General features: G+C 36.5%; 1 protein-coding gene across 2 annotated transcripts; it reads right to left on the bottom strand.

Moving 5' to 3' along the window:
- Nucleotides 1-61: 61 nt before the first annotated feature.
- On the bottom strand, nt 62-18,606 carry LOC134651066 (protein yellow-like). 2 transcript variants are annotated; one of them, XM_063506051.1, is made up of 7 exons: nt 18,441-18,606; nt 5,335-5,592; nt 3,838-4,007; nt 2,464-2,628; nt 2,051-2,222; nt 1,228-1,409; nt 62-626 (listed from the first exon to the last, which is right to left on the bottom strand). In XM_063506051.1, the coding sequence occupies exons 1-7, from the start codon at nt 18,589-18,591 to the stop codon at nt 189-191; spliced, it is 1,536 nt and encodes a 511-aa protein (XP_063362121.1). In that variant the 5' UTR covers nt 18,592-18,606; the 3' UTR covers nt 62-188. The 2 variants fall into 2 exon arrangements, with proteins under 2 accessions (XP_063362121.1, XP_063362122.1); XM_063506052.1 differs by lacking the exon at nt 18,441-18,606 and adding an exon at nt 6,409-6,546.
- Between the last annotated feature and the right edge of the window lie 6,353 nt (nt 18,607-24,959).

Below are 24,959 nucleotides of genomic sequence, written 5' to 3'. Positions count from 1 at the left end.
ACATTTGTGTGCGAATTCATATATAAATTTGTTTATTATGTGTTAATTGAAACATAATGCCTTATTTTGTTATTATCATTAATAATTTATTTAAATAGTTATAAAAAAAGCTTAAAAATAATCGCCCCTGTATGGCCAGGTGTACCACATTATAGTATTGAGCAAATGTTCATAGAATGCCCTAATTTCTAAAGATGTGATACAACGCCATATCTCGGAGTAATACGTTTGTATCCCGTCGGCGTAATAAGATTCGCATGGTAGCCATGGTGCCGATCCTTTGGGGGAATCCTGCACGCGGAACCTTCTAGAAGCCGGGAAACACTTTGGGCATGAATTCTAAAGTTTACTCTGTTGGAATTGAGAGACCCTGTCATAACTCTTTGGAAGCTGGAAGTCAAGATCCAGAGCTCTTGATCTCCCTTAAGATTGTTAACAATTTTCATGCCACTAGCGAACTGTAGCGTCTCTCTGTCAATAGCGATTTGGTGGAAGTTTCGTGGAGTGTATTCGGTAGCGGAGTTCCAGCACCATATGCTTGGAGGGTCCATGAGCCCGAAGAAGAGGATGCCGTCGCGATCCATGGCCTCCGCTGCTGACTGTGACGTGCGTTCATCCGGGAAAACCTGCAAATTTATCAACTCCTTTAGGTACATTCATTCACATTCAAAAATAGTTCAAATACCGGTATTGATTCTAATCAAAGAGTAATTAGTAGTAAGTACTATATACTTTGTTGAATAGGTCAATGACTCATTTGCCCAAAACAACTCGGCAACGCAACGTCACGTTTCTTAAAGCTGATTTAGACGGCGCGCGAACTCGCATACGATTTTAGTTACATTGCGGACTGTCGGTTACGTCCAATTCAACAGACCTATCAAAACCCGCAATGTAATGAAACTCGCATGCGAGTTCTCGCATCGTCTAAATGAGCCGTTAACAATAATAGGTATGTAAATATGCGAACTGTAATATCGCACGGCTTTTTCTCCGAACTTGGCCGGACATGAAGCGGTGTGTCTGTTTGTTTTGACATTCGTGGTTTTAACGGGGTACGAGTATACAATTGAATTCAACTGTCATATCCACTCTTGATGCTGACTGTACCTTAATAATGATAACCACCTGATAAATTTTCTTAAAGCTTCAACCCCTCAGCATCATTCTATTACTCCTGTGATAAGGAGGTCTTAATGACACACACTACTAGAATGTAAAACTCACATTGATGGAGCGGGGGTCGGCGTTGGAGTCTTCGATAAAGGAGTCATTGCGCAGCATGCCGGTCCTGACTACATTCTCAGTAGTGGAGGCGAGCGAATGGAAGTACAGGTAACGATCGCGTCCTCGTCGCCACGGCGATAGCGCCATTCCTAGCACGCCGTCCATCAGGTCGAAACTCTCACCTGTAAACAATGGTAGGAAAATATATCTAAGTTATTCGTGCAAACGGGTCGAGGTTAATGATCACAGTCGTTGTTTGTGCCTTCTATAAATATAGAAATCTGTCCTGCGTATTTTGTGGCCTCCAAAGAAACGAGCTGAGCTCGTCGGTGAATTTTGGCATTTGTCAAAATGAAAGCAGGAAAACTGGTAAGATGTGTAGATTAAGATTGAAATTAAGATTTCATTAGCGTAAGATTTTATTTTGAATTGGTCACACAAGATACGGATATCGCGGAGAGTATAAGTAGAAGAGAGGCAAGACAAGGCATCGACCGTGATACCTAATAAGAACACAGTAATGTCATTAGTTAAGCTCTGCCGCGACTGGATGAAAACACACAGCTTAAAACTTCGTGATGCCATCGGTAGCGCGCATGTCCTCGAGTATCTCGAAGCTGACGAAGATGAAGAACATGTATAAGGACCCTTGCTATGAGCCCCTCCCCGTGAGGCGTGAGGCATGTAGCGACTCGCTGACGCTTAAAGTGCGAAGTCCACAAGCATCCCCAATTCAACACTCCCCCAAAGCACCAAGCACCAACCAACCAAGCCAGTCCCCCGGAGACTGTCCTCGTCACCTGGAGTAACTAGAGAACAGTACCATCGATAGTGAAGCTCCCGTGCGATGGGAAGGGGAACATGAGCCGATGCGCGACGCGCCAGGAGCGGTCACGCGCCACATCCACGACCAGTATGCCGAAGCCGGACACGTCAGCCACGTACACGAACGTGTCCGCGCAGTCCTCGGGGCTGGACTTGCGGATGTCTACCACCTGGAAAAGGAAGACAATTGTGAAACTAACATACAAATTATCGGCCTATATTTCAAAAGTCATCCAAGGATATTTGCCTAAAACATTTTTGTTTTTAACAAGTTTTTACTAAGTGATAAATAAACCAAAAAGTGATCGCCTTACGATTCCCAGAATACGTAGGTAGAGAATAGAAAATAAAAGCTAATAGGTAATAAGCTGACAGTTTATCTACATTCTGAACACAGACTGAAATACTTACTGGGGTAACAAACAGTGAAGACGCCACATAGTTTGAGGCATTGACTATGTGTCGGTAGACCAGATTGTCGTTGCTCAGGTCGAAGGCCAGGAGCTGCGGTGGGCAGACCTGGGTGTCCCCGATCTTGCCCGCGTCCATCACCCAAAGCCGGTTGCACTCATCGATCTTTAACAAATATGGTACCTACTAGTAACATTTTGTACATGAACTGTTTATAATAAAAATAAGTATTTTGTACAACACGAGCAACTGAGTGAGGTCTGTTTAAATTTTTACTAAGCCTATTCATGAAAAATAATGTACCTATGTAGGTACCTAGAATAGTTAAAGTCAGCATACAGTGTTATGTCATAAAACGAACAAAATTTACAACTAAGAAAGTATTTATTTAAGTACTACCAGCCTATTTTACTTTCAAATTGCAGAAGTAAAGGCCAAAACGTAAAAAAGAAAATATTTGTCGATTGTAAAGCAGTTTGTATTTGTACCAGGAACGAATGTGATTTGTTACACACGTTAAACATCATCCATGCCCAGTTGTCTGCGCTATGCTATTACCCAACTGAACGCAATGTTGTTCAAACCTACCTTAATGGCCCAAATAATCCTACCTTAAAATGCACACTCGTAGTTCCGTTTACTAAGTATTGACTTAAGTAATTGAACAACAAACTATGATCAAGTGTTATCCAGGGCAAGCAAAGTACGCTTAATGATAAAGTTTATCACTTACGAGTAGGTATGTTAATGGATTAATAACTGGTAATAAAAATAAATACATCGACTTTGAATTGCACATATTCAACAATTAACTATCAACCTCAAACACACCGAATTAGTACTTGTAAGTATGTACCTAGTACCTACATATTTAAATAATGTAGTATTCAATTAAAATATCATCATCATCAACAAAATTATGACTCTAGATTGAGTATCATATAGTTTCACGCTGTTGGCTAATAATAGTAATAATAAAAAAAACAACATGCTTAATTAATTTTTCACCTGTCGCTGAACGATTACAAGAACTTCTTGCGCTCACATGCAAAATTTACTATTAAATCTGTTGATATTTTATAGGACATATTTTTATAGACTTACCTTTAAGATATTTATTTCATTACATAATAAATACATTGGTAATTTAATTACAATTAACTATAAATAAAATATTAGCCGGAGACGGAGGTCATGCCATCGCAGTTGTGCCCCTGGTTGTCATGCAGGGTACGGGTAAATGCGCGCGTTCTCGTCCACTGTAGGTACTCAGCGTCATCAGCCGCCCCTCATCGAAAAGCGGTATTGAAACGAAAATGCGTGAATAGTTGCTCAAGCTCAAACTGTACAATAATCAAGGTACTAGGTACGTACAGCTGTTCTGAAGACGGAGGTCATGCCATTGCAGTTGTGCCCCTGGTTGTCATGCCAGGTGTAGTCAGGGTACGGGTAAATGCGCGCGTTTTCGTCCACTGTGCCCAGCGTCATCGGCCGACCCTCATCGAAACGCGGGATGGTCACGAATATGCGCGATTGCAAATTGCCTGTCAACAAAATATGTTGTAGATGAAAGATGCCCAAGGGGATTTGTATCATTTTTGATTAATTTTAATTATATGTTAATTTATACCACATCGGTGGCAAACAAGCATACGGGCCGCCTGATAGTAAGCAGTCACCGTAGCCTATGGACGCCTGCAACTTCAGAGGTGTTGCGCGTTGCCGACCTTTTAAAAACGTGTACACTCCTTTTTTGAAGAACCCCATACTGTAGGTGTAGAACCTCGGGAAAACCTCGGAAGGGAGCTCATTCCACAGCCGGAGCGTCCGCGGGAGGAATGTTCTCTAATTAGTGATATATTTGTATGTACGGTTTAACATATTTACGGGGATTTAAACCATGGATCGGCTATATGTATACATAGGTAATTAGTAGGTTAACCCGTGGGAAGCGTCTTGTAGACAGAAAAAAATTAAATCTTTGGTATTTTAACCTATTCGCACGCTTTTTCGATGAGATTAACTGGCATCTCATAAAAATTCTACGTAGCTGTGATGTCAACTATATAAATAGGCAGATATTAACATATCCACAGAGGTTTTAGGAATTTACATAGGTAGTTGATTCCAAAGTTATTATGAGAATTGTTAATTCATATTGATAATCCATTTTCTAGCAATACATCCACGTTGATGACATTCGAAGCATTATGTGGTTTACGTACATCATTTATTTTATCAAACTGTCGCACAACAAGACTAGCACTAGTGACAGTACGACCACGTACGACGCTGTTCGCTCGGTATAAGTAGGTAGTACTTTATTTATCACGGTATTAAATTATAAAGGGGCGGACAGGTTCCTTACAATCACCTAAATGTTAGTTCCTCCATGAATAAAAAATAAAAAGAACTTTCAATGTTATTACAAACTTTTGATGTTATCACAATTTATAACCTAAACGTTTTTAGGATAGTTGATTAATTTCTACAGTAGGCTCGCTAAAAATCTTCACAAATTGAATATTTCAGAAAAAAGCGAAGCATTAAAAAACAGCAAAAAAAATTTAGAGAATATTAATTAGTCTCACACAAAAAAAATGAAGTTTGCAATAAAAAGTATATTATTATTGTAATGTTGGATTGTAATATCTACTAGGTACCTACTATCGTAACCATTTGATTACACGTGCGGTATAAAATTGTTTTAAAGCGCCCATAAATAAATACGTTTTACTGCGTAATGTTAGATGTTCATCTCATTCTTTCCTCATGATTCTCGTCAATGTAATTGTGATCTACATATTGCAGGTGCATAATATGCACCTATGAAAATGAAGTACTACCCGTAGTATTTCCTAAACTACCCACCTCGTCTATGCTGCACATCGACATCAATAGGCACCGAGTTTCCAGGAACATAATACCGGTTAGCCAGGGCGGCTGAACGCACGGACTCGGAGGGGAACTGGAAGTCCAGCTCGGCCCACTGGCGGACCGTGCGGAGCCCGCGGACCTGCCCCGACACCTGCAGCTGGGGCCAGCAGCACGCCAGGCAGTACGACAGGAAGAAGAACCGCTCGATGCCGTACGCCATTTCTAATTTGAACACGTCTAGCAGGGCTGGGTCTGGGAAGAGAAAACAATTGTTTATGCCTAAAAACAGGTAACAATCGTGGACTGCACTTAAAAGTTTTAGTAACGGTCTAACTTTTAGATTGCACCTAAAGCTTTTAATATACTTATTTATAAATATATGTAATGTGAAAATGTGTAGATAACAATTATTCTGAATTCCTGGAAACAAAAGATTCAAACCTACGAAAATTAAAATATAATAGTCAAGTAATTAGAGACAATTCAAAGGACGAAACCTGTGATGCGGATGACGAACCTGCGTTGCGGATAATCTTACTAAGGTTTTGTTTTGGTAATTCTGTAAATGTTAGTACTTTTTATATCCAAATTCAATTCAATTAATACTTTATTAATTACTTTTGTCATGTGGCCAAAGGAAACAAAAAACTACGCGAATACTATAGCATCCGTGTCCGCGAATAAAATTTAGCAAAATAGAAAAATAATGAGAATTACTTATGCTAAAGTTTTTTTTTTAAATAGCTGATGATTTAATAATAGAAGCATAGATATAAATTGCGTTAAATGCACTTTTTCATTGTCATTGAAACAATTAATACAGCAGTTTCATTACGAGGTTTGCCTTATAACCAATTGTTATACGATCATTAGTACTTGATAAACGCCATAATTGAGGAATATTGTTCAGTCGTTATACCTAGTAATTTACATAAACTGCAATGTCAGACAGTGTAACAGAGTTTCAAACTCCTTCAAGTTTCCATGCATACCGATAATAATTTTCTTATTAATAAAGTTACGTTTTTGCGATGCTAATTGACAATTTAACAATAAATAATCTATTACCATATTGGCTGAGCAGCGGTCCACAAAACCGGGCTTGTTGATCCTCCATCGCCAACACCATCGTTTATAGATAACACACACGTTTGAAAAGTTTATAACGTCACTAGAAACAGTTCTTAATTTTTGTCAAAATGATTTTTTAAGCACAATAGGTTTTTGTTCGCCTTGATTCCTAACTAAAGTAATATGTTTAGTCGCGCGCCTATGTCAGTTGGCAGCATATCAGAAGTAACGGAAATCTCCCGAGCCGCAGCTTTATATCGATATGTCAAACACATACCTTGCATACGTCCAAGTGTAAATATTTAGGGCGCATAAGCATTACAAATTAAATTTAATACGCCACATATAAAAAAAATATATAACAATCAAAAATTTGCTGGGAATTGGATCACATAAGCGCCGAAGGTAAACACTTCTTAGAATCTAAAGCCAGTAAGCAATCGGCTGCAACATTCGTGGATACCATATATGTTTACCATGTTTTCAATTGAGATGACTTTACCATATTAAATAGTAAATTTTCTCGTTTTAATATGTCTTGAGTGAGAATATATTTGAATTAATAATTTTCCACGCGTTATGTGACCGGTAGTAAGACACGATACTTATTATGAGAAACGAATATTAAAATACATTTTAACCATATCATACGAGTACCTACGATAACCGTATGATAAAGACTGTATCGTTTATTATAAATACAGATTAAACTTGCTCTAACTGTTGACGTGTGTATTATTTTGTATTACTATGTTCTTAAGCTATAATCTGGGGGTATTTTTAAGCCACATCTGATATAAGGTTTTACATTTCTTTTATTTTAGGGACTTTATGATGATTTCAATAACGTCTAGCAAATTTAATTTGGACAAGCCTATCGAGCTTAATTTGAATGAATGAATGAATGAATGATGATTTATTCGAAACACACATACACAACAACACTAAAATAGGCTTAAATCTAGGTAAATTAGAAGGTACGTAACAATGTTGCGAGGGGTTCCAGAAAAGGATAACACTCAGCATGTGTCGTAGCACATGAATTGTGTTACGACGCTGATTTTCAGTGTACCCATTGACACTTAAAACAAACACAAAACAACACAGAACATAAAAACAAAACCGAAACAGAATACAACAGAATGTGCAGTTGACACTGTAATTTATTTATAAAACCGAGACATGTTTATTTATAAATATTTGGACAATACATAAATAGATACATATATCTATATAAACTCTATAACACAGAAGTCGGTACAAATACAGGTGAGGGTAAGTAAAGGTCGGCTAGGTGGAGATCGTTTGTTCCTTGAGAAGGTGTAGTTTCAGTTTAGATTTGTACACGTATAGTGAACTGGCATTTCTTATTGGTGGCGGGAGGTTGTTCCAGCACCGCGTGGCTGCGTACCGGAAGCTGCCATGGAAACTAGCCGACCTGTGTCTTGGACAGATGAGGCGGGAGGCTTGCCTTACGTGTTTACGGGAGAACTTTCGTAGAGGTACGATGGTTGTTTAGTCAGCATAATACCGAACAAGAGGGAAGCAAAGTGTAATTTTCTACGGGCCTCCATCTTAAGCATATTGCCACTATTTAAAAACGGGGTCACATGTGTTCGCGGTGGAATTTGAGACTATTTCACCGATTCCTTGGTACGATTTAAAGAAACAAAAGGATAATATGCTGTCAAAATATGTCATCTAAGTGTCCTTTTCATGATTGCTCAATTGAACATCCACAGAATAAATGTGGTGAATTTTATTTTTTACATGAAAACGACTTTCTATGCAACATTTTGGATTCCCGTCAATTTCTGACGCAAGCGAAAGGAGGGAAACAGCTAAAAGAATCTACCGAAATCCAAAGCCTAACGGACATTCATGGCGTTAAACCATGGCTAGAGCAGGTCGATAGAAACGCTCCATGATGGTAATATTGTATACCAAAGTCGGGGTTGTCGTAAGTAATATACCATGTACTCTAAAGACCACCATGCACAGATCCAAAACTTTTTTTCCAACTAAAAGAAATTATTAAACTATGCCCAGATGTTTCTCTTTACGAATCATGTGTAATTGCTGTTTACATAGTACGATTTTTTTGTGTAATATCTCGTCTTTTTCGCAAACCGCAATTTTTTTTTGTAGTATTTGTCCACAATCGTTGTTGTTACTCGGGAGGATTACGTAAATATTGTCCAAACCATATGCTTTACGTCGATCTCCCAGGACGAAATGTTACTTATTATTAAAGCACTAATTAAACTATATGTGTAATTTTTAAATAAATATATAATACCAGAAAAAACGGCTAAGTAAAGTTGTATTTATAATAAACGATACAGACCTTAGAGGACAAACTTAGAAAAATAATTAAATATTGTTAAAAAAGCACATGGACAATATTGATCAGTACGGACACCAATGGAAGACTAAACCGATCGAGTTCCTTTCTGCACTTATACATGTGTGTTTTACTCTGGCCCAATATTTACTAACGGTACCTGACCATATTTATCGCTTTAGTATGTAAATTACCTATACATGTTAAAGGTAAAAATATTCTGGGTTGAAATCGTAGGTCGCGACTAAAAGGGATAGCGTGTGTTCGATAATGACATCATTTTTACCCGGCTGACGAAGAAGAGAGGGCTTAAAGTGTATTTCGAGTGATATAGGATGCCTGATAGTCAAACAGTTAGAAAAAATAATGTACCTACAAATGGCGGAATTAATGCCTAATGCCATTCTCTACGAGTCAGCCATCGGGTCAAACAGAAACAAGAAAACACTATTGCTATTGTAAAATTTTACATTTTTACTGTTATTTTTTATTGATGTGCTTATTTAAGATTCTAAATTATTAATGAAATAAACTTCTATAGGTAAGTACTTTTAATTTTATAAAAGTACAAAACACTATATGGCGTGAGATGCCCATTATTTTATCATTATCACTCCTGGCAGGATAATGAATGACCAAATGAAGAAGCAACCAAGTTAACAAATGTCTTTCGGCACGACATAGTCGTAAAATACACTTAAAGCAAAAATCACCAAGAAATATCAGATAAGCACTAGCAGAGGCAACGAAAGACTGAAACTAAGTAAAGTCCTTTAGGGCCACGCATTTTTAATAGGAGGAAAATCTTGTCAAAGATATTGTGAAACAATCCGAAGATTACAACTTCCTATGTTACAGCAAAACCAGTAAAGGAGCGTTTTTATAGAAAACCTTTAGGTTTTTCTTAATTTATGCATAATTCAACAAATTATACTTACAATGAGTTTACCTTTTTGTTATTGACACATTGGGTTATTTACTTTTTTTAATAAAAACAAAGTCAATATTACAAGCATCATACGATTAGTCGGCGTATTTTAAATAATAACTTAATGTTAATTAATGTTGTATACGGTTCATCGGAAACTAGTTTGGAAATACCTGTATGACTATTAAATTACTAATTGATTATGTACATTATTAATATCCATTAATGTAAAATTTACTATCCTTGCTTCCCTCCGGATTCGTTAAGTGAGATTCATTATTAACGAATAATGTCCACGGGATTCAAACTCAGGACTACCAACTTCTTTGGCCACTATCTTAAAATGCCTTTCATTAGCCACTTCAATAAATACCCGATTTCCAAATCCACCATCTCGCTAGTTTTTGTGGCCATATCTGTGCGTGACTTCAGCTGGCAAACAATAACTGATGAACAATAACATAAATGAAGTCTAATAAACCGCAAACGATCAATGATTCAGGGATCGGATACCGGTATTTTTTGTATGGGAACGGAAACGGTATTTTTTCGTTCTTTGCTAATTACTTCATTTCTAATTGGGCAATCAAATAATACGAAGTCGTAACCTAAAAACACAACTGAGTCCTACATTTCGAGTATAAAATAATTCGAAAAATATGGTTATTTCTAAGTTTTTGAAAAAAACCGGTTCCGATCCCTGCAATGATTACTCGAGATAAGCTGACATTGACCTTCGCCGTGTTCGGCGCTGGTCATGACCATGCAAGTCTGATGACCCTGTTTTAAAAGGCAATTTAATGGGCACATATGCGCTCATTCAGAGTTGGGCCCAAAATTTATTCGAATAACGATTATGGATTAAAATTAACCGATTTAATCGCGAGCGACGATTAAAAGTGGCGATTAATTAGTTTTATTCGAAGAGCTTCGATTAACATTAGTCGCGATTAAATTAATCGTCGACTAATTTCCGCGATTAATTTTTTTATTCGATAATTATTCGACTAATTTTCTCTCGATTAATTTTAGGAACCATCGCCCACACTGTTAACTGTACATCGGTGGACCTTATGCCTTTTTTCTACTCCAGCACTTAAATGTGTCAATTAAATGACTGACAGTGATATCTAAAGCAATGTCATTTGAATGATTTGTCTATAGGCTCATAAGATGACTGGTAGCAGTCATCTTATGAGTATAATACAACTGCTTTATTTTTTTTAAAGATACAAGTTCCGATCATCTTGATTGAAAGAGGTATGTTTTCATTTACAATAATAACTCTTTTTTTTTTTAAATAACAACTCAATTTTTTTTAAATAATAACTCTTTTTTTTTAATAATAACTCTTTTTTTTTTAATAATAACTCTTTTTTTTTAATAATAACTTTTTTTTATATGTTGTCATCATTTTCGAATTCTGCACTCCCTGATAGGTATCCAACATGTCTGCCGTTCACTTTGACATAAAAGTCGTCATGGGTGTGGTTTTATAGGTTTCAGGGAGTGCAGAATTCGAAAATGATGACAGTTTTGGAAACCGACATGTCCTATACCTATAAAACAACACCCATGACGACTTTTATGTCAAAGTGCACGGCAGACATGTCGGTTTCCAAAACTGTCATCATTTTCGAATTCTGCACTCCCTGAAACCTATAAAACCACACCCATGACGACTTTTATGTCAAAGTGAACGGCAGACATGTTGGATTCCAAAACTGTCATCATTTTCGAATTCTGCACTCCCTGAAACCTATAAAACCACACCCATGACGACTTTTATGTCAAAGTGCACGGCAGACATGTTGGATTCCAAAACTGTCATCATTTTCGAATTCTGCACTCCCTGAAACCTATAAAACCACACCCATGACGACTTTTATGTCAAAGTGCACGGCAGACATTTTGGATTCCAAAATGGTCATCATTTTCGAATTCTGCACTCCCTGAAACCTATAAAATGACACCCATGACGACTTTTATGTCAAAGTGCACGGCAGACATGTTGGATTCCAAAACTGTCATCATTTTCGAATTCTGGACTCCCTGAAACCTATAAAACGACACCCATAACGACTTTTATGTCAAAGTGCACGGCAGACATGTTGGATTCCAAAACTGTCATCATTGTCGAAACCGGCACTCCCCAAAACCGATAAATCTACACCCATCTCGACTTTTATGACAAAGTGTTTGGCTGCCATCTGCACTGCACGCAAGGCTTTTTTAGGGTTCCGTAGCCAAATGGCAAAAAACGGAACCCTTTTGGATTCGTCATGTCTGTCTGTCTGTCCGTCTGTCCGTCTGTCTGTCCGTCCGTATGTCACAGCCACTTTATTCCGAAACTATAAGAATTATACTGTTGAAACTTGGTAACTTGGTAAGTAGATGTATTCTGTGAACCGCATTAAGATTTTTACACAAAAATAGAAAAAAAAACAATAAATTTTTGGGGTTCCCCATACTTAGAACTAAAACTCAGAAAAATTTTTTTCATCAAACCCATACGTGTGGGGTATCTATGGATAGGTCTTCAAAAATGATATTGAGGTTTCTAATATCATTTTTTTCTAAACTGAATAGTTTGCGCGAGAGACACTTCCAAAGTGGTAAAATGTGTGTCCCCCCCCCCTGTAACTTCTAAAATAAGAGAATGATAAAACTCAAAAAAATATATGATGTACATTAACATGCAAACTTCCACCGAAAATTGGTTTGAACGAGATCTAGTAAGTAGTTTTTTTTTTAATACGTCATTAATCCCCTAAATACGGAACCCTTCATGGGCGAGTCCGACTCGCACTTGGCCGCTTTTTTTACGTACAATAATGACCCACTGTCAACTTTCAATCGAGATTTAATCGAAAACTTATTCGATTAATATGCAGATTAATTCAATTTCAATCGTATGTTAGGTCGACTAAATTAATCGCGATTAAATTAATCGCGATTAAAATTTGACGATTAACTTTTTTATTCGAATAATTATTCGAATAAAAAGTTAATCGATTAATGCCCAACTCTGCGCTCATTCCGTTGTCATTTTCATTGCCATTGAACTTGAGGCTTATTAGAACTGTACTTACATAGCTATAAGTATAAGTATTGCTTATATTCAAATTGATTTCTGCTCGACAGCGACAAAGCGAATCGGGACTGTACAACGAAACGGGTCAAAAAATATTGGGTTTCCAGTGAAAATCGAATCAGGCCAAGTTTGAATTAAACTCTCCCGCGCGCTTTCTGGGTATTTGAATTTTAGATTGTCCAATTGAAGTGAATTTCCGGAAACCAATAAAAAAATACACAGATCGACCCAGCCCCAAACTAAGCAAAGCTAATACATCTCTAGTGGGTACTAAGTGATCATAATGATATGTAAATTTATAGATAAATACGTACATAGATACATACTTAGATAACTTCCATAAATCGGGAACAAATATTCGTGATGTACATACACCGCGGTATTCGGAAAACAATATCCGTTCTAGAGAAGAGAACGATACGATATGTACTAGATACCAACTAGTTTAGATTTCAACTAGATATCTTTTGCAGCTCAATTCGGGCAACCAATGTCACTTTTACGTTAAATTATCGTTTTAAGATCGTTTCAAAATCGTTTTGAGATCTAAAAATACATAACGAGACGTTTTAGACATTGTGAAAATCGTTTAAGAGTATCTCCAGAATCGCGGAAATGTCAAATTTGACAGGTTATATCTTAAAAATATCGTTATCGTATCTTGGTGATGTCTAAAAGATATCTAGTAGATGTCTATTTCAAAATTAGAATCGGGTCCACACACTATAATAAGTGTCCTTACCGGGATTCGGATCGATTCGAAGTTTGAAGCCGGGCGGGACCCGTTGCTTCTAGGGCTTGCAATTCGAATATTCGAATATTCGAATTTGTCGAATATTCGACCTGTTTTGATATTCGAATATTCGGGCGCTCAGGTTTCGAATATTCGAATATTTTTTATTACTATAAAAAAAAATCTATGTCATCCGCTGTAGTTACAGTTTCTGTGTGTTTTACGGGTATTTACAGTGAATGAGGAACGGTAGGTACCCAAATACGAAGGAAATAATATTTTTACTGTATTCCTCTCGATAGACTTCGTGAATACAGTGAAACCTAACTCAATTTAAAAGAAAACTAAATCAAATAGTATGTTATTTTTACGGTGCGTAAGTTTTAAGTTAAAGGGTCATTCTGTTTATTCAGTAGCAGCGTACGTTAAGCGAATTTTTGAAGTCTAAACCTTGTCACTTATCGCAATTCTCAAATTTAATCATACCAAACCTGCCCAACTTGGTTATCTAACCATGCACCTTTAGCTGACGAATAATCCACCCAGTACTCAACTAACTTTTTCCCTTAAATATTCCAATATTATGAATATTATATAATTAGCCGACCATTAGGAATAATAACTTGCCAAAACAAATAAAGTCAATAAAGATTCAAAATACAATGAAATTAAAGGCCTTTTTACAGGCCTCTGAGTGATTACAAGTTCATTTAAATCGGAAAATAATTACCTACTAAAAAAATATCTTACATACCTAGGTGTTTGGATGGTTAAACTTTAAAGTTATATTATTTCACGCAACGACGCATTTATAATAAGTTTTATCTAGAAATATTAAATACGTCTAATTTTGGCGTTTTACTTGTTTTTATAAATGTGGGCATCTTATAAATAGTAGGATGATAAAATCTAGTCAATTAAGTGGATTTCTGCCAAATATCCTTAGTTTTAGCAATATGTGAAAAAAGCTTTTGAATAAAACGATAATAAATCGATTTCTCGTTCCTTTTCTTATTTTTTATAATATTCGAATAATTATTCGAATATTCGAATACGTCGTCAGAAAAAGTCGAATATTCGAATATCTGAAAGTTTCGAATATTTGCAAGCCCTAGTTGCTTCATAGGCAGGCAATCTATTACCTGACTCTAGCTTATTAACTGACAGCAGAAAAAGTACTTAACCAAAAATATTAAAAAATATTTAGTGTTGAAATAGTACCTAGGTAGGTATATATTATATGTAGTATACTATTATTATGTAGTCGTTAGTCGTTATTACAATAAGACTATGCATGCATAATGTAGCCATATGTAGGTACTCGTATGTATCTATAGGTAGGTACTTGTTTAGTCCGTTCGTCGGTGATCGTAACAATAATTACAAATCAATTATATTTTACAACTCGTGTTGTTGTACATCGTGAACAGACCGATCGTGACTGGCAATTAGGAGACATTTAAAACCGAATCCCCATAACATCACGTCATATCGTCATCATATACATTATTATGTACTTCCATATCATATTGAAATGTTGACAATTTTAATTTTTTATTTATTTAGGTCAATCACATAATTAAAAATAATAATAAAAATTAGAGTTTAAGTTGTTTATTCAGAATCCATAACTCCCGCGGGAACAATATTGGCTTTGTCCTTCAGTAGACCTGCATAAAATAAGATATTTGTCGAGCAAGTGTGATGATGATGAAAATGAGTCTTACTTATAAAATACTGATGACTTTAACATTTTGTTTTATGTTTTATAATATTTCATTTGAGTAATTTAAAGCCGTTTGAAATATTTTTACATAATTTTGCAGAAGTTGTGACTTTCCTATAAAGGTAGGGGGCAAATCACGGTAAATTAAGAACCAATTATTAGAAGCCAACTATTTAATTCGGCAGTTAATTTGTTCTTAGATCTATTTCATCTGTCTCTAAGATCTAGAAAGTTTTCCACAGCTATTGACCTAAGATGCAAATTTAAATTAAATCCATAAAAAGAAAAAGGCTGTGTAACTAATCTATTATGCTTATCAGAGCATTTAGTGGTAAAAAGTCGATTTACTCTCTGTTATAGGGCTTTCTAAAAAGAGAACGAAGGTATGGAAATGGTATCCGTGAAATCCGCGTTCACTCACTTCTTACAAAAAATCACAAGGCCGGCTATAATTAGACTTTCACCTATTATTAATCCCTAATAGAATGTAACAGTATCGCAAAAGTAACTAAAATGTATGGCTTGCCTCGGAAGGATATCTGTTTAGTTTTTAAGGCATAATTTTAAGAGCAAATGTTCTTACTAAAATGCTCAAAGTAAAATTGACTCAAATTTACTCATTCATTAGACTAGTACGTAAGGTAAGTAAGTACTCTCACCACTACTACTACTACTACTACTAGTACAGTCAGCAGCAGAAGTTGCTAAGCGGGCGAGGTGTTCAAAATTACCTTGACACGCTCTTATTCTGTTAACAATAAAGTCGCGTCAAGATAATTTTGAACACCTCGCCCGCTTAGCAACTTCTGCTGCTGACTGTACTAGAAAAAACCTTCGTTTTATCAGTGTTTCGCGTAACGCACTAGGTAACCTTGCGGTCCCTTTATATTGCTTAGGACGTGATCACGTGAGCTCTACATATTTATAAATGCGACCTTACTTTCCTTGCTGAAAATTCATACCAAGTTAAATAATTTATACCTGCTGCATACAAAAATAACAGCAAACGCAAAATAAATACAAGTAGATACCTTATCATAATGTACTTAATTACTTATGTTATCTTGTAGGTACTGAAGAGTAAGCCTTTTATATGTAAATACCTATAGTAAAAAAAAGAATAATTTCTCTCCATTTCACTCTGTTGTTCCGTAGGTACTCACACGCACATAATTAATTCATACAACATACTCACATACATACACAGACACATACATTCACATAAACACGTCATTTACTTACACCTTTTTAACTTACTGAGACTTTTTTAGCAATTTAATTAGGATAATAAAAATTTCTTATTTACCTAAAATGTAATTGCTCTGATATTTATAGCGGCAACATTCGGTATTTCTCTAAGATTACCACGATACAGGCTGTGCGTAGTGTGGGGATCACTGTACTGCTTTTATTGAAATTTATGTATTTCTTGAAATAAATTTATTTTGAGTTTTAAACAATCCATAATAATTCATGAAAAGTGCATTTGATTTAAAATTTGTATTAAAAGCTGGTATTGAAAAAATAAAATGTTTTGTAGTTAAATGATTGTAGTTTTAATTTGTAATTACATTTTGTAAAATATGTGTAAGTTGTCAAGAAATATATTCCTAAAAATTCTTACCCGCGTATTTTTGGCCCATACTGTATTGTTTTTCACGTAACAGAGTGTTTTATTTAAAATCACCTGCTTATGTCTGCGGAGTTATTTCTAGTTCTAAAATAAGCAGCAGTTATAGGTAGTTTCTTTATGCGTGTGAATCGTGTGATCATTTACTACAAGTTTACTACCTACCTAATAGTAAGCGATTTTCATACTGTTTTTGTGGCGAAATCCTCTGTGTGGCCTAATACTTAACCTCAACCGAATAATTATTATATCATCTAGTATAATGGTTATCATCTACCTATGTCAACTTCATAAGCGGACTTCAGTGGGTGAGGACATGCACGCTGCTGTGTGAGAGCGGGACATAGTATATACGTGATACGTGCATAGCGCTGTCTCGCTTACACACCGGAGCGGCGTACGGATCTGCATCCACCATGATAATTGCGATGGCTATCTGCATGCCAGAATTTGCGTATGTATACTTCTATTGTCCGATCCGATATCGGAATATCGGATCGGACAATGTGAAAACGCTCAAAGCAGTACCCATTTAAAATACGGTTTTGTTTCTACAGCTTAAATAAATTTTGCATTTGCATACCGCCCAAATGTTTTAATTTTATTAAAAGAAACAATTATTATATTTTGTTGTAATGTTTTATTTTTATTAAAAGAAACATAATTATTATATTTTGTTTTGTTGTGTTAAAGGTAAATGTTGCCTTTGAATATTTTACGATCCCAATCTGGTATCTTAAACTAATGGGTAGTCTAGTTAAGTCGTTAGTTAATAACTGCAAATGATTATTTCCTGTTTGGTCGATTTGCCCAGTTCGTCTGGATACGGCTTTACTCATTTATTAATATAATAACTAACTATACATTAAATATTTAAAAACTAAACTAAAATTAAAATAAACCTACTTTCCTGTTTTGTAAATTTTATTTATGACTTTTTACAAGACGTCGTAGGTAAGTCATACCTGTTATGGAAAAGTTACAATATCTGTAATAGGTACATGGTTTACTCACGATACCTAACAGAAGTTTCAGGCTTTTGCACTAGATCTTGCTTATAGGATGACTCGTGTATCTGTCTCTCTACGAGTATTTGTCAGATATACTCGTATTTGCTTCGAAATTAATGGAGCGATTGAGTTGAAACTATAGCTCTAAAGACGGATGTCTATCGTAAATACTAAAACATAAAATTAACATAAAATTTGTAAGTTTGGAAACTATTTTGTTTGTCATCAAATGGAAGGGGTCGGTGTGAGAATCTTAGATTTTTTTTGACAAAGGGGATAAGCCTTTAAAGAATATAAAAATATTCCTAAATAAAATGCAGAGTGTGAAAATACTATGTTTGCATTTAGTTGAACGAGCGGTAAATTGGAACTATGTTTTTATTACTAGGCAGCTACATTCAGCAATCTGTTTTAAAAATATAATCATTCTCACAAACGGTATTACCGGTTTTGGTCAAACATTAAATTAAGTACTTAATTAATTCGTTTCTATATCTTATAACTATATGTAGGCATCATACATATCACAATTAAGGAGTTGTTTTATACAAAATAAAAACATACCTTTAACAAAGAAGATTCCTCGGAATCCTATTCGAATCGTGGCAATTCTTTGTTGACACAAGTCCGTGGAAGTAATATTTTTGGCAGCGGTAGTACTGCGCGTGGCCGCTCGAAGCCCCGCGGTGACACTGCTTGTGAAACCCGGCACCATCCTCTTATCATTCTCGATTTATTAAGCGTAAAACGGACGTATCAACAACATTATATTTAAACAGGTGGAGCGTTTATGCGTAACTAATCTTTTTTTTTAAACAATGGCTGGTTTGCAAAACAAAACGACGCAGTTAATAGAGTAAGACCAAAGAAAGTCTGCAGCGCTAGATTAAAAGTAGTTTTTAAAAATCAGTATGCGACAACACCACAGAAAATTGATTAAATAGTCTTGATACTTGTGAAATTTCTACCATATTTACCGTCTATGACAAAATTAAGCTGTATGCACAGCTTAATTTTTATGGTAAAATAAATTTCATTCCAACAATAGATGTCACTATTAATATGTACCTAGACATATACTAATATTGATAAATAATATTGGGAGAATGTGACATTTGGCTTCATCAAAATTAATAAGCTTTTGTAATATCCGCGACGGCGGTAAATAGGTACAGAGGGCCTACCGCGAACACCGAAGTTCTCAATATGCGGGCATCTTTCTCTTTTACTCCCATTAAGGCGTAATTAGATTGACAGAGAAATTGCCCGCAATTTGAGAACTAAAGTTTTCGGAAAAACGAAATAAACCATTAAAACAATAAACATATTATTAAAAATAAATTGTAGCTTTAACTAGTAGGTACCCATGCCGTGAGCATAAGCATGGACGTTGTGGGTTCGAGCTCAACACCCGGCTAGTACCAATGAATTTCACGAAATGTTAAGGCCTGTGCACACCGGCTTGCGTGTGCGTGACGTGCACGTGCGCGTGCGCTAAAATGTTGGAGCCGCACACGCACACGTCACGCAAGCGGTGTGCCGTCCCTCATAAGGATTTGTATACTACAACGCTGCACGCGCACGTGCACGTCACGCACACGCAGCCGGTGTGCACAGGCCTTTAGAGGAAGTTCATAAGTATGCCTATACCTATTAGGTGTGTTCAATTTGCTGTGAAACCTTAGTCTAAACCAATATTATATTATCTAAGTAGGTACATATGGTGAAGTATTAAGATGTTTCATTCCACTTACCCGTCATCAACTCCAAATTTTGTAAACATTGTCGTTTTTCAGCTTGAATCGCCTCGTGCTGACTTTTTACAAGTGTAAAATTATTCGTCATGCGGAAAAGTAACTCCCGCACGCCGGTTTTGTAAGGTTTCACCATGTTTATTCCGTTAATCACAAAACACAACGAATATTTAAACGATTTTGACAAACACATACCATAGTGCATGACGTTTACTGACTGCTAAAAACATTGCCATATGTAGTTTTTTAATTCGCTGTCTAATTATTGCGCTGCAGACTTTCTTTGGTTTGACTCTACCTACCTGTAACTTTTAAGTTAATTACGTAGGTAATATTTAAGCCCGAAATATCGTAGGTGGGTATAGTACCTCAAAACTTATAATTATTTTAGGCCTTTAGGGGTATGGTATTAGAATAAAATACCAGTTTTTAGGGTTCCGTAGCCAAATGGCAAAAAACGGAACCCTTATGGATTCGTCATGTCTGTCTGTCTGTCCGTCCGTATGTCACAGCCCTTTTGTCCTAAACTATAAGAACTATACTGTTGAAACTTGGTAAGTAGATGTATTTTGTGAACCGCATTAAGATTTTCACACAAAAATAGAAAAAAAAAACAATAAATTTTGGGGGTTCCCCATACTTAGAACTGAAACCCAAAAATGTATTTTTCTTCAAACCCATACGTGTGTGGTATCTATGGATAGGTCTTCAAAAATGATATTGAGATTTCTAATATCATTTTTTTCTAAACTGAATAGTTTGCGCGAGAGACACTTCCAAAGTGATAAAATGTGTCCCCCCCCCCCCGTAACTTCTAAAATAAGAGAATGATAAAACTAAAAAATATATATGATGTACATTACCATGTAAACTTCCACCGAAAATTGGTTTGAACGAGATCTAGTAAGTAGTTTTTTTTAATACGTCATAAATCCCCTAAATACGGAACCCTTCATGGGTGAGTCCGACTCGCACTTGGCCGCTTTTTTTCCATCTAGATTGATTTTCTATTTGGTAATGTTATTTATTATTTCAGTCATCATCATAATTATTCTTTTTGGTAGGTAAGCCACAAATATATAACCTGTCGCGTCCACATTTAGGCTGGTTTTAGTGTCACGCGGACCGTCCGTGCGGATCGCTCCGCACCGGACCAATATGTATTAAGTTCAGGGAGCGTTTTAGATTGGTCCACGCGGACGGTCGTCACGGACAGCTTTCTCATACAATTTGGCGGTGCGGAGCGAACCGCACGGACGGTCCGCGTGACACTAAAACAAGCCTTAATCACTCGTGAATTATAAAGGTACGGGAAACGCCGTAAACTGTAGATAAATAAGCAAACAATATGCCAAACAACCGCAAACTGTTAAACATTAGCAACTTACTTTTTATATTATGATATGATGTGTACTTATAGTCAACCACACAAGGACTATAAGGTACTAAATAGCTACAACATCATCATCAATTCATCACCTGCAAGTAAGTACCTACTACTATTTATTTCCCACACGATACCTACTTGTAACTATTAGGTACAATCTATTGGATTTATATTGGTGCATACTGAAAAATATTATGTCCCATAGATTTCTTATGTCGGCAAAGTGTGAACTATGGGACATATTTTTGAGTATGTTTTACACTTGTCTGTACACGTATACCTGTCGCTAAAAATAAAATAAGTAAGACGTTAAGTGGCGCCTAAAAATAATATTTTAAACTTTGTGTTTAGGTATTTTAGACTTGAGTTTATTATCGAAATGTAAGTTTTAATAGACAAATTGTCCAATACTTTTTCATACCCACTGAATTTTTCAATTTTGATGTCATTTAAACTTGGTTCACACTTTATTTTTGTCATTATTTTTGAGTTAATCTTGGATTAAGAGGACTTAATCTTGGGCCTATTTGCAGATCTGCAAGAGTAAAAAGCATATATCGCTAAAACAGTTGTTCATAATCTTTTTTCGGTTATTAGCGACCACTCCATAAAATTTAATTTTTGCTAAGTACCACCAATTATTTGGAAGTAAATATATTTAACGAATAAAATCCACTAAGTATTGTTCACTCTAGCAGATAGCTTGTTCCCGCTCAGGACTAAAATCAAGACGGTCTGTAAGTTCTCAGTTTTAGCGCTTTCTCGATCGGTCCTTAAGTATCCGGGCTCCACTCGCGATAGTCTAATTCCAAAACTTGGCCACAGCACTAGAATTTGCAAAAAAAAAATTACACGTTTCAAAACAGATAGGTAACTAAATATTGGCATGCAATAGCAATGTGCCACGGGTGTTCACTAACTGATCGGCAGGGTCCCCTTTGAATCGATCAAGTGCGTCGACAATGACCGGATGTAGGCCTTATGAAACCACAAATTCCCATTGGCATTTAATCCGTCTGGCAATTTTATAAGGGGTCAACACTGAATGCCTATTCGACGTAAGGTAAACGTACTGGTGGTCGACCCGGTCCCAGTACATGTCCTCTTGAAACTTAAGTCATTGTCAATAGAGGTGACAACAGGGTGTCATCTATTGGGCATTAGCATGTCGAACACTAGTACGTTTACCTTATTTGGATTTAGTTTGAAATGGTCAGGTCCATCGTCATCATTACCATTCATTACCTATATAATGATATTAAAATAAAATTTTACCGGGTCTAACGCGAATTAATTTTGTTCCCGTTAAGGCCTGTGCAACGGGTGCGTGTGCTTAGAAGTGCACGCGCGTTGTAATGCTTATACAGATCCTTATGCACGCAGCCCAAACATTTTGGCGCACGTGCACGTTTACGCACACGCAACCGGTGTACTCTGGCCTTTATTTCCAACGTATCGACGCAGGTTATACTAGTCATGGTCACGGATAAATGATGTCCCAGTAAAATGTCAAAACAAAGTCCAAAAAATTGGAGAGATATGTGACGTCTACCCTCAACTTTTTGATAGAATTTTCCACGGATAATTACACAAATCTCGTTTTAACATTTTGCTGGGACATCAGATATCCGTGACCACAACCAGTGTAACTTGCGTCGAAACGCCAGAAAGATTGGAGTGGAAAATTGAAGATTGATTGGATTGGATTGAAGTGATTGTCGTCGAAAATTAATTCGCGATAGACTTGATAAAATGATGTTTTAATCTTTTCCACGCCGTGTCAAACACAAAAGCTGTCACTCAGACGCCACGTCAAAACTGAAGTTGAACTTTATGTATATGCACGTAGGTCGATGTTGCTCTGCGGGCTGTGACCGATTAAACGCCGGTCTTTGGCGTTGAACCTACGGTGCGGATATATCGGTCATTGGCGTCCAAAAGGTTAATATCATTATATCAGCCACAAGGTGTTCAAAGTCAAGTTAATTGAACCTGGTTTATTATGAGTACATAGCTATTTACCTTGCTCATCAAACCCGTTTCTAATGACGCAATTTTCCTCGTTTCACTAAGGATCAATTTGCCACGAAGATACTCATTTGTTCATACACTTGCAGTGTGTGCGTCATCTAACTGCTGTTCGTCATGTAGAAATTTCCCAATGCCCTATTCCCTTTATTGAACCTTGGCCAAACCAAGGTTGTGCGAACCTAGATAAGCAAGATAATGTGTCACAAACAGACGCGAGTTTACATTCTGCAATTAAAATGGGAAGGCAGTGCTAGAAATATCTAATAAGATACGAACAAATTGTACTCGTAAGTCGTAACCACCAAACCGGAACCTTTGGTTGGTGCTGTTTTTGTTATACCTATAAATAGATTAATCGTCCGGTACATCAACATGTAAATGAAGCTTAGATAAGACTTTAAACTCATTCGTGTCAATGCACCTGCAAAATACACGTGCCGGGGCTGGTTCGAATTAGTAAATTTGTATATAAATAAACTTAAGGTTTGTTTTACTTAACGCTTTGAGCAGATAAGCTTGCACAGTGCACACTTAGGTTTCCTGAACCACCGACTGGGAAAAGGATTTTCCCAACCCATACGGCACGTCAGGAAAAATGCGGGTAGGCAAGTCGTGCAGCAATCACGCCACAGGGAGCGAGATAATCCCTAAGCTAGAAATTATTCCCAGCGCTTGCCAAGTGGCCGTCTCGTCCAAACTGGCTTAAATGTATCTCCGTCTTGCCATTATCTGTACAAATAACAAGTTCAATTAAAAGGACTGCAACTACAGACGAGACGAGGTAAGGTAAACGTACTAATGCTCGACATGCTAATGCCCAATATATGACACCCTGCTGTCACCTCTATTGACAATGACTTAAGTTTCAAGATGACATGTACTGGGACCACGTCGAGTACCAGTACGTTTACCTTAATGCACTGTGGAAAGGATCTAAGTGAATAAATAGGAAGAGATTACGTTTAACTAAAATGTCTCAAATGCCTATATGGTTTTATTATTGAGTGCCATTTTTTCACGTAATGGTATTACGAATCGGCAGCGGGTAATGTCAGTTGTTCCAGTGACTGATTTATACTAGTCATGTGTCAAATCGGCATGACGAAGGTAGTTTTAAAAAGTCAACAAAACTGATAGGTAGCTCTAAACGTAAAATACAGCCAAGTGCGAGTCGGCTTCGCGCACCGAGATTCCCGGTGGCATTGAACTGCATAAAGTATAAAAATTCAGATACCCCATTTTTAAATTTAATTATTTATTTTAGGTATGTTAGTATTGCCATGTATTGCTTAACCAACCTACTGTGTGTTTCAGGGATTCGAAGTAGGGTATAAAATTTCTAAATGAAACAGTTTGTATGATTTCAATCAGTATTTTATTATTTACAAAAATGGTAATAAAAAGCTGAAGCTGTAAGGAAATACATATGATGCATGCAACCGTAACCCAGGGTTTGAAATTGTATATTTATGTCATATTATTATTATCGATTAATTTTAATAGATCTCCTATAGCAAAAAATAATTCGAATGGGTTCTATTAGATTTCCTTAACAGTCAGCGCTATGGAAAATGGCGTCGCTACGCAGTTGCACCAACGATTCGTCGAGCAGCAGCCGGCGAACCCTACACGTCAATAAATATTGTGATAATTATCATTTATTATGTATCTTGGGCCGGATCACAGCACACCCTACACCATCAATACGGATCGCGTGAGTAGGAAACGTTCTTTGTACGAGGCAGGTATGGGATAAATACCAAACGCGACACTACACGCAAGATAAATATCACGATCCAGGATCTAAGATCAGATCACAAGCATTTCCAGAAATCCAGCGAAATATTGTGATCCGTCAATACACTACCCTACACGTCGATAAATATCGTAATCCGTCAATATAATTGATGG

Source organism: Cydia amplana, chromosome 9 (genome assembly GCF_948474715.1).
Source record: "Cydia amplana chromosome 9, ilCydAmpl1.1, whole genome shotgun sequence".
NCBI lineage: Eukaryota > Metazoa > Arthropoda > Insecta > Lepidoptera > Tortricidae > Cydia > Cydia amplana.
The sequence above is the reverse complement of the archived record's forward strand: the minus strand, read 5'-3'. Positions and strand labels throughout refer to the sequence as shown.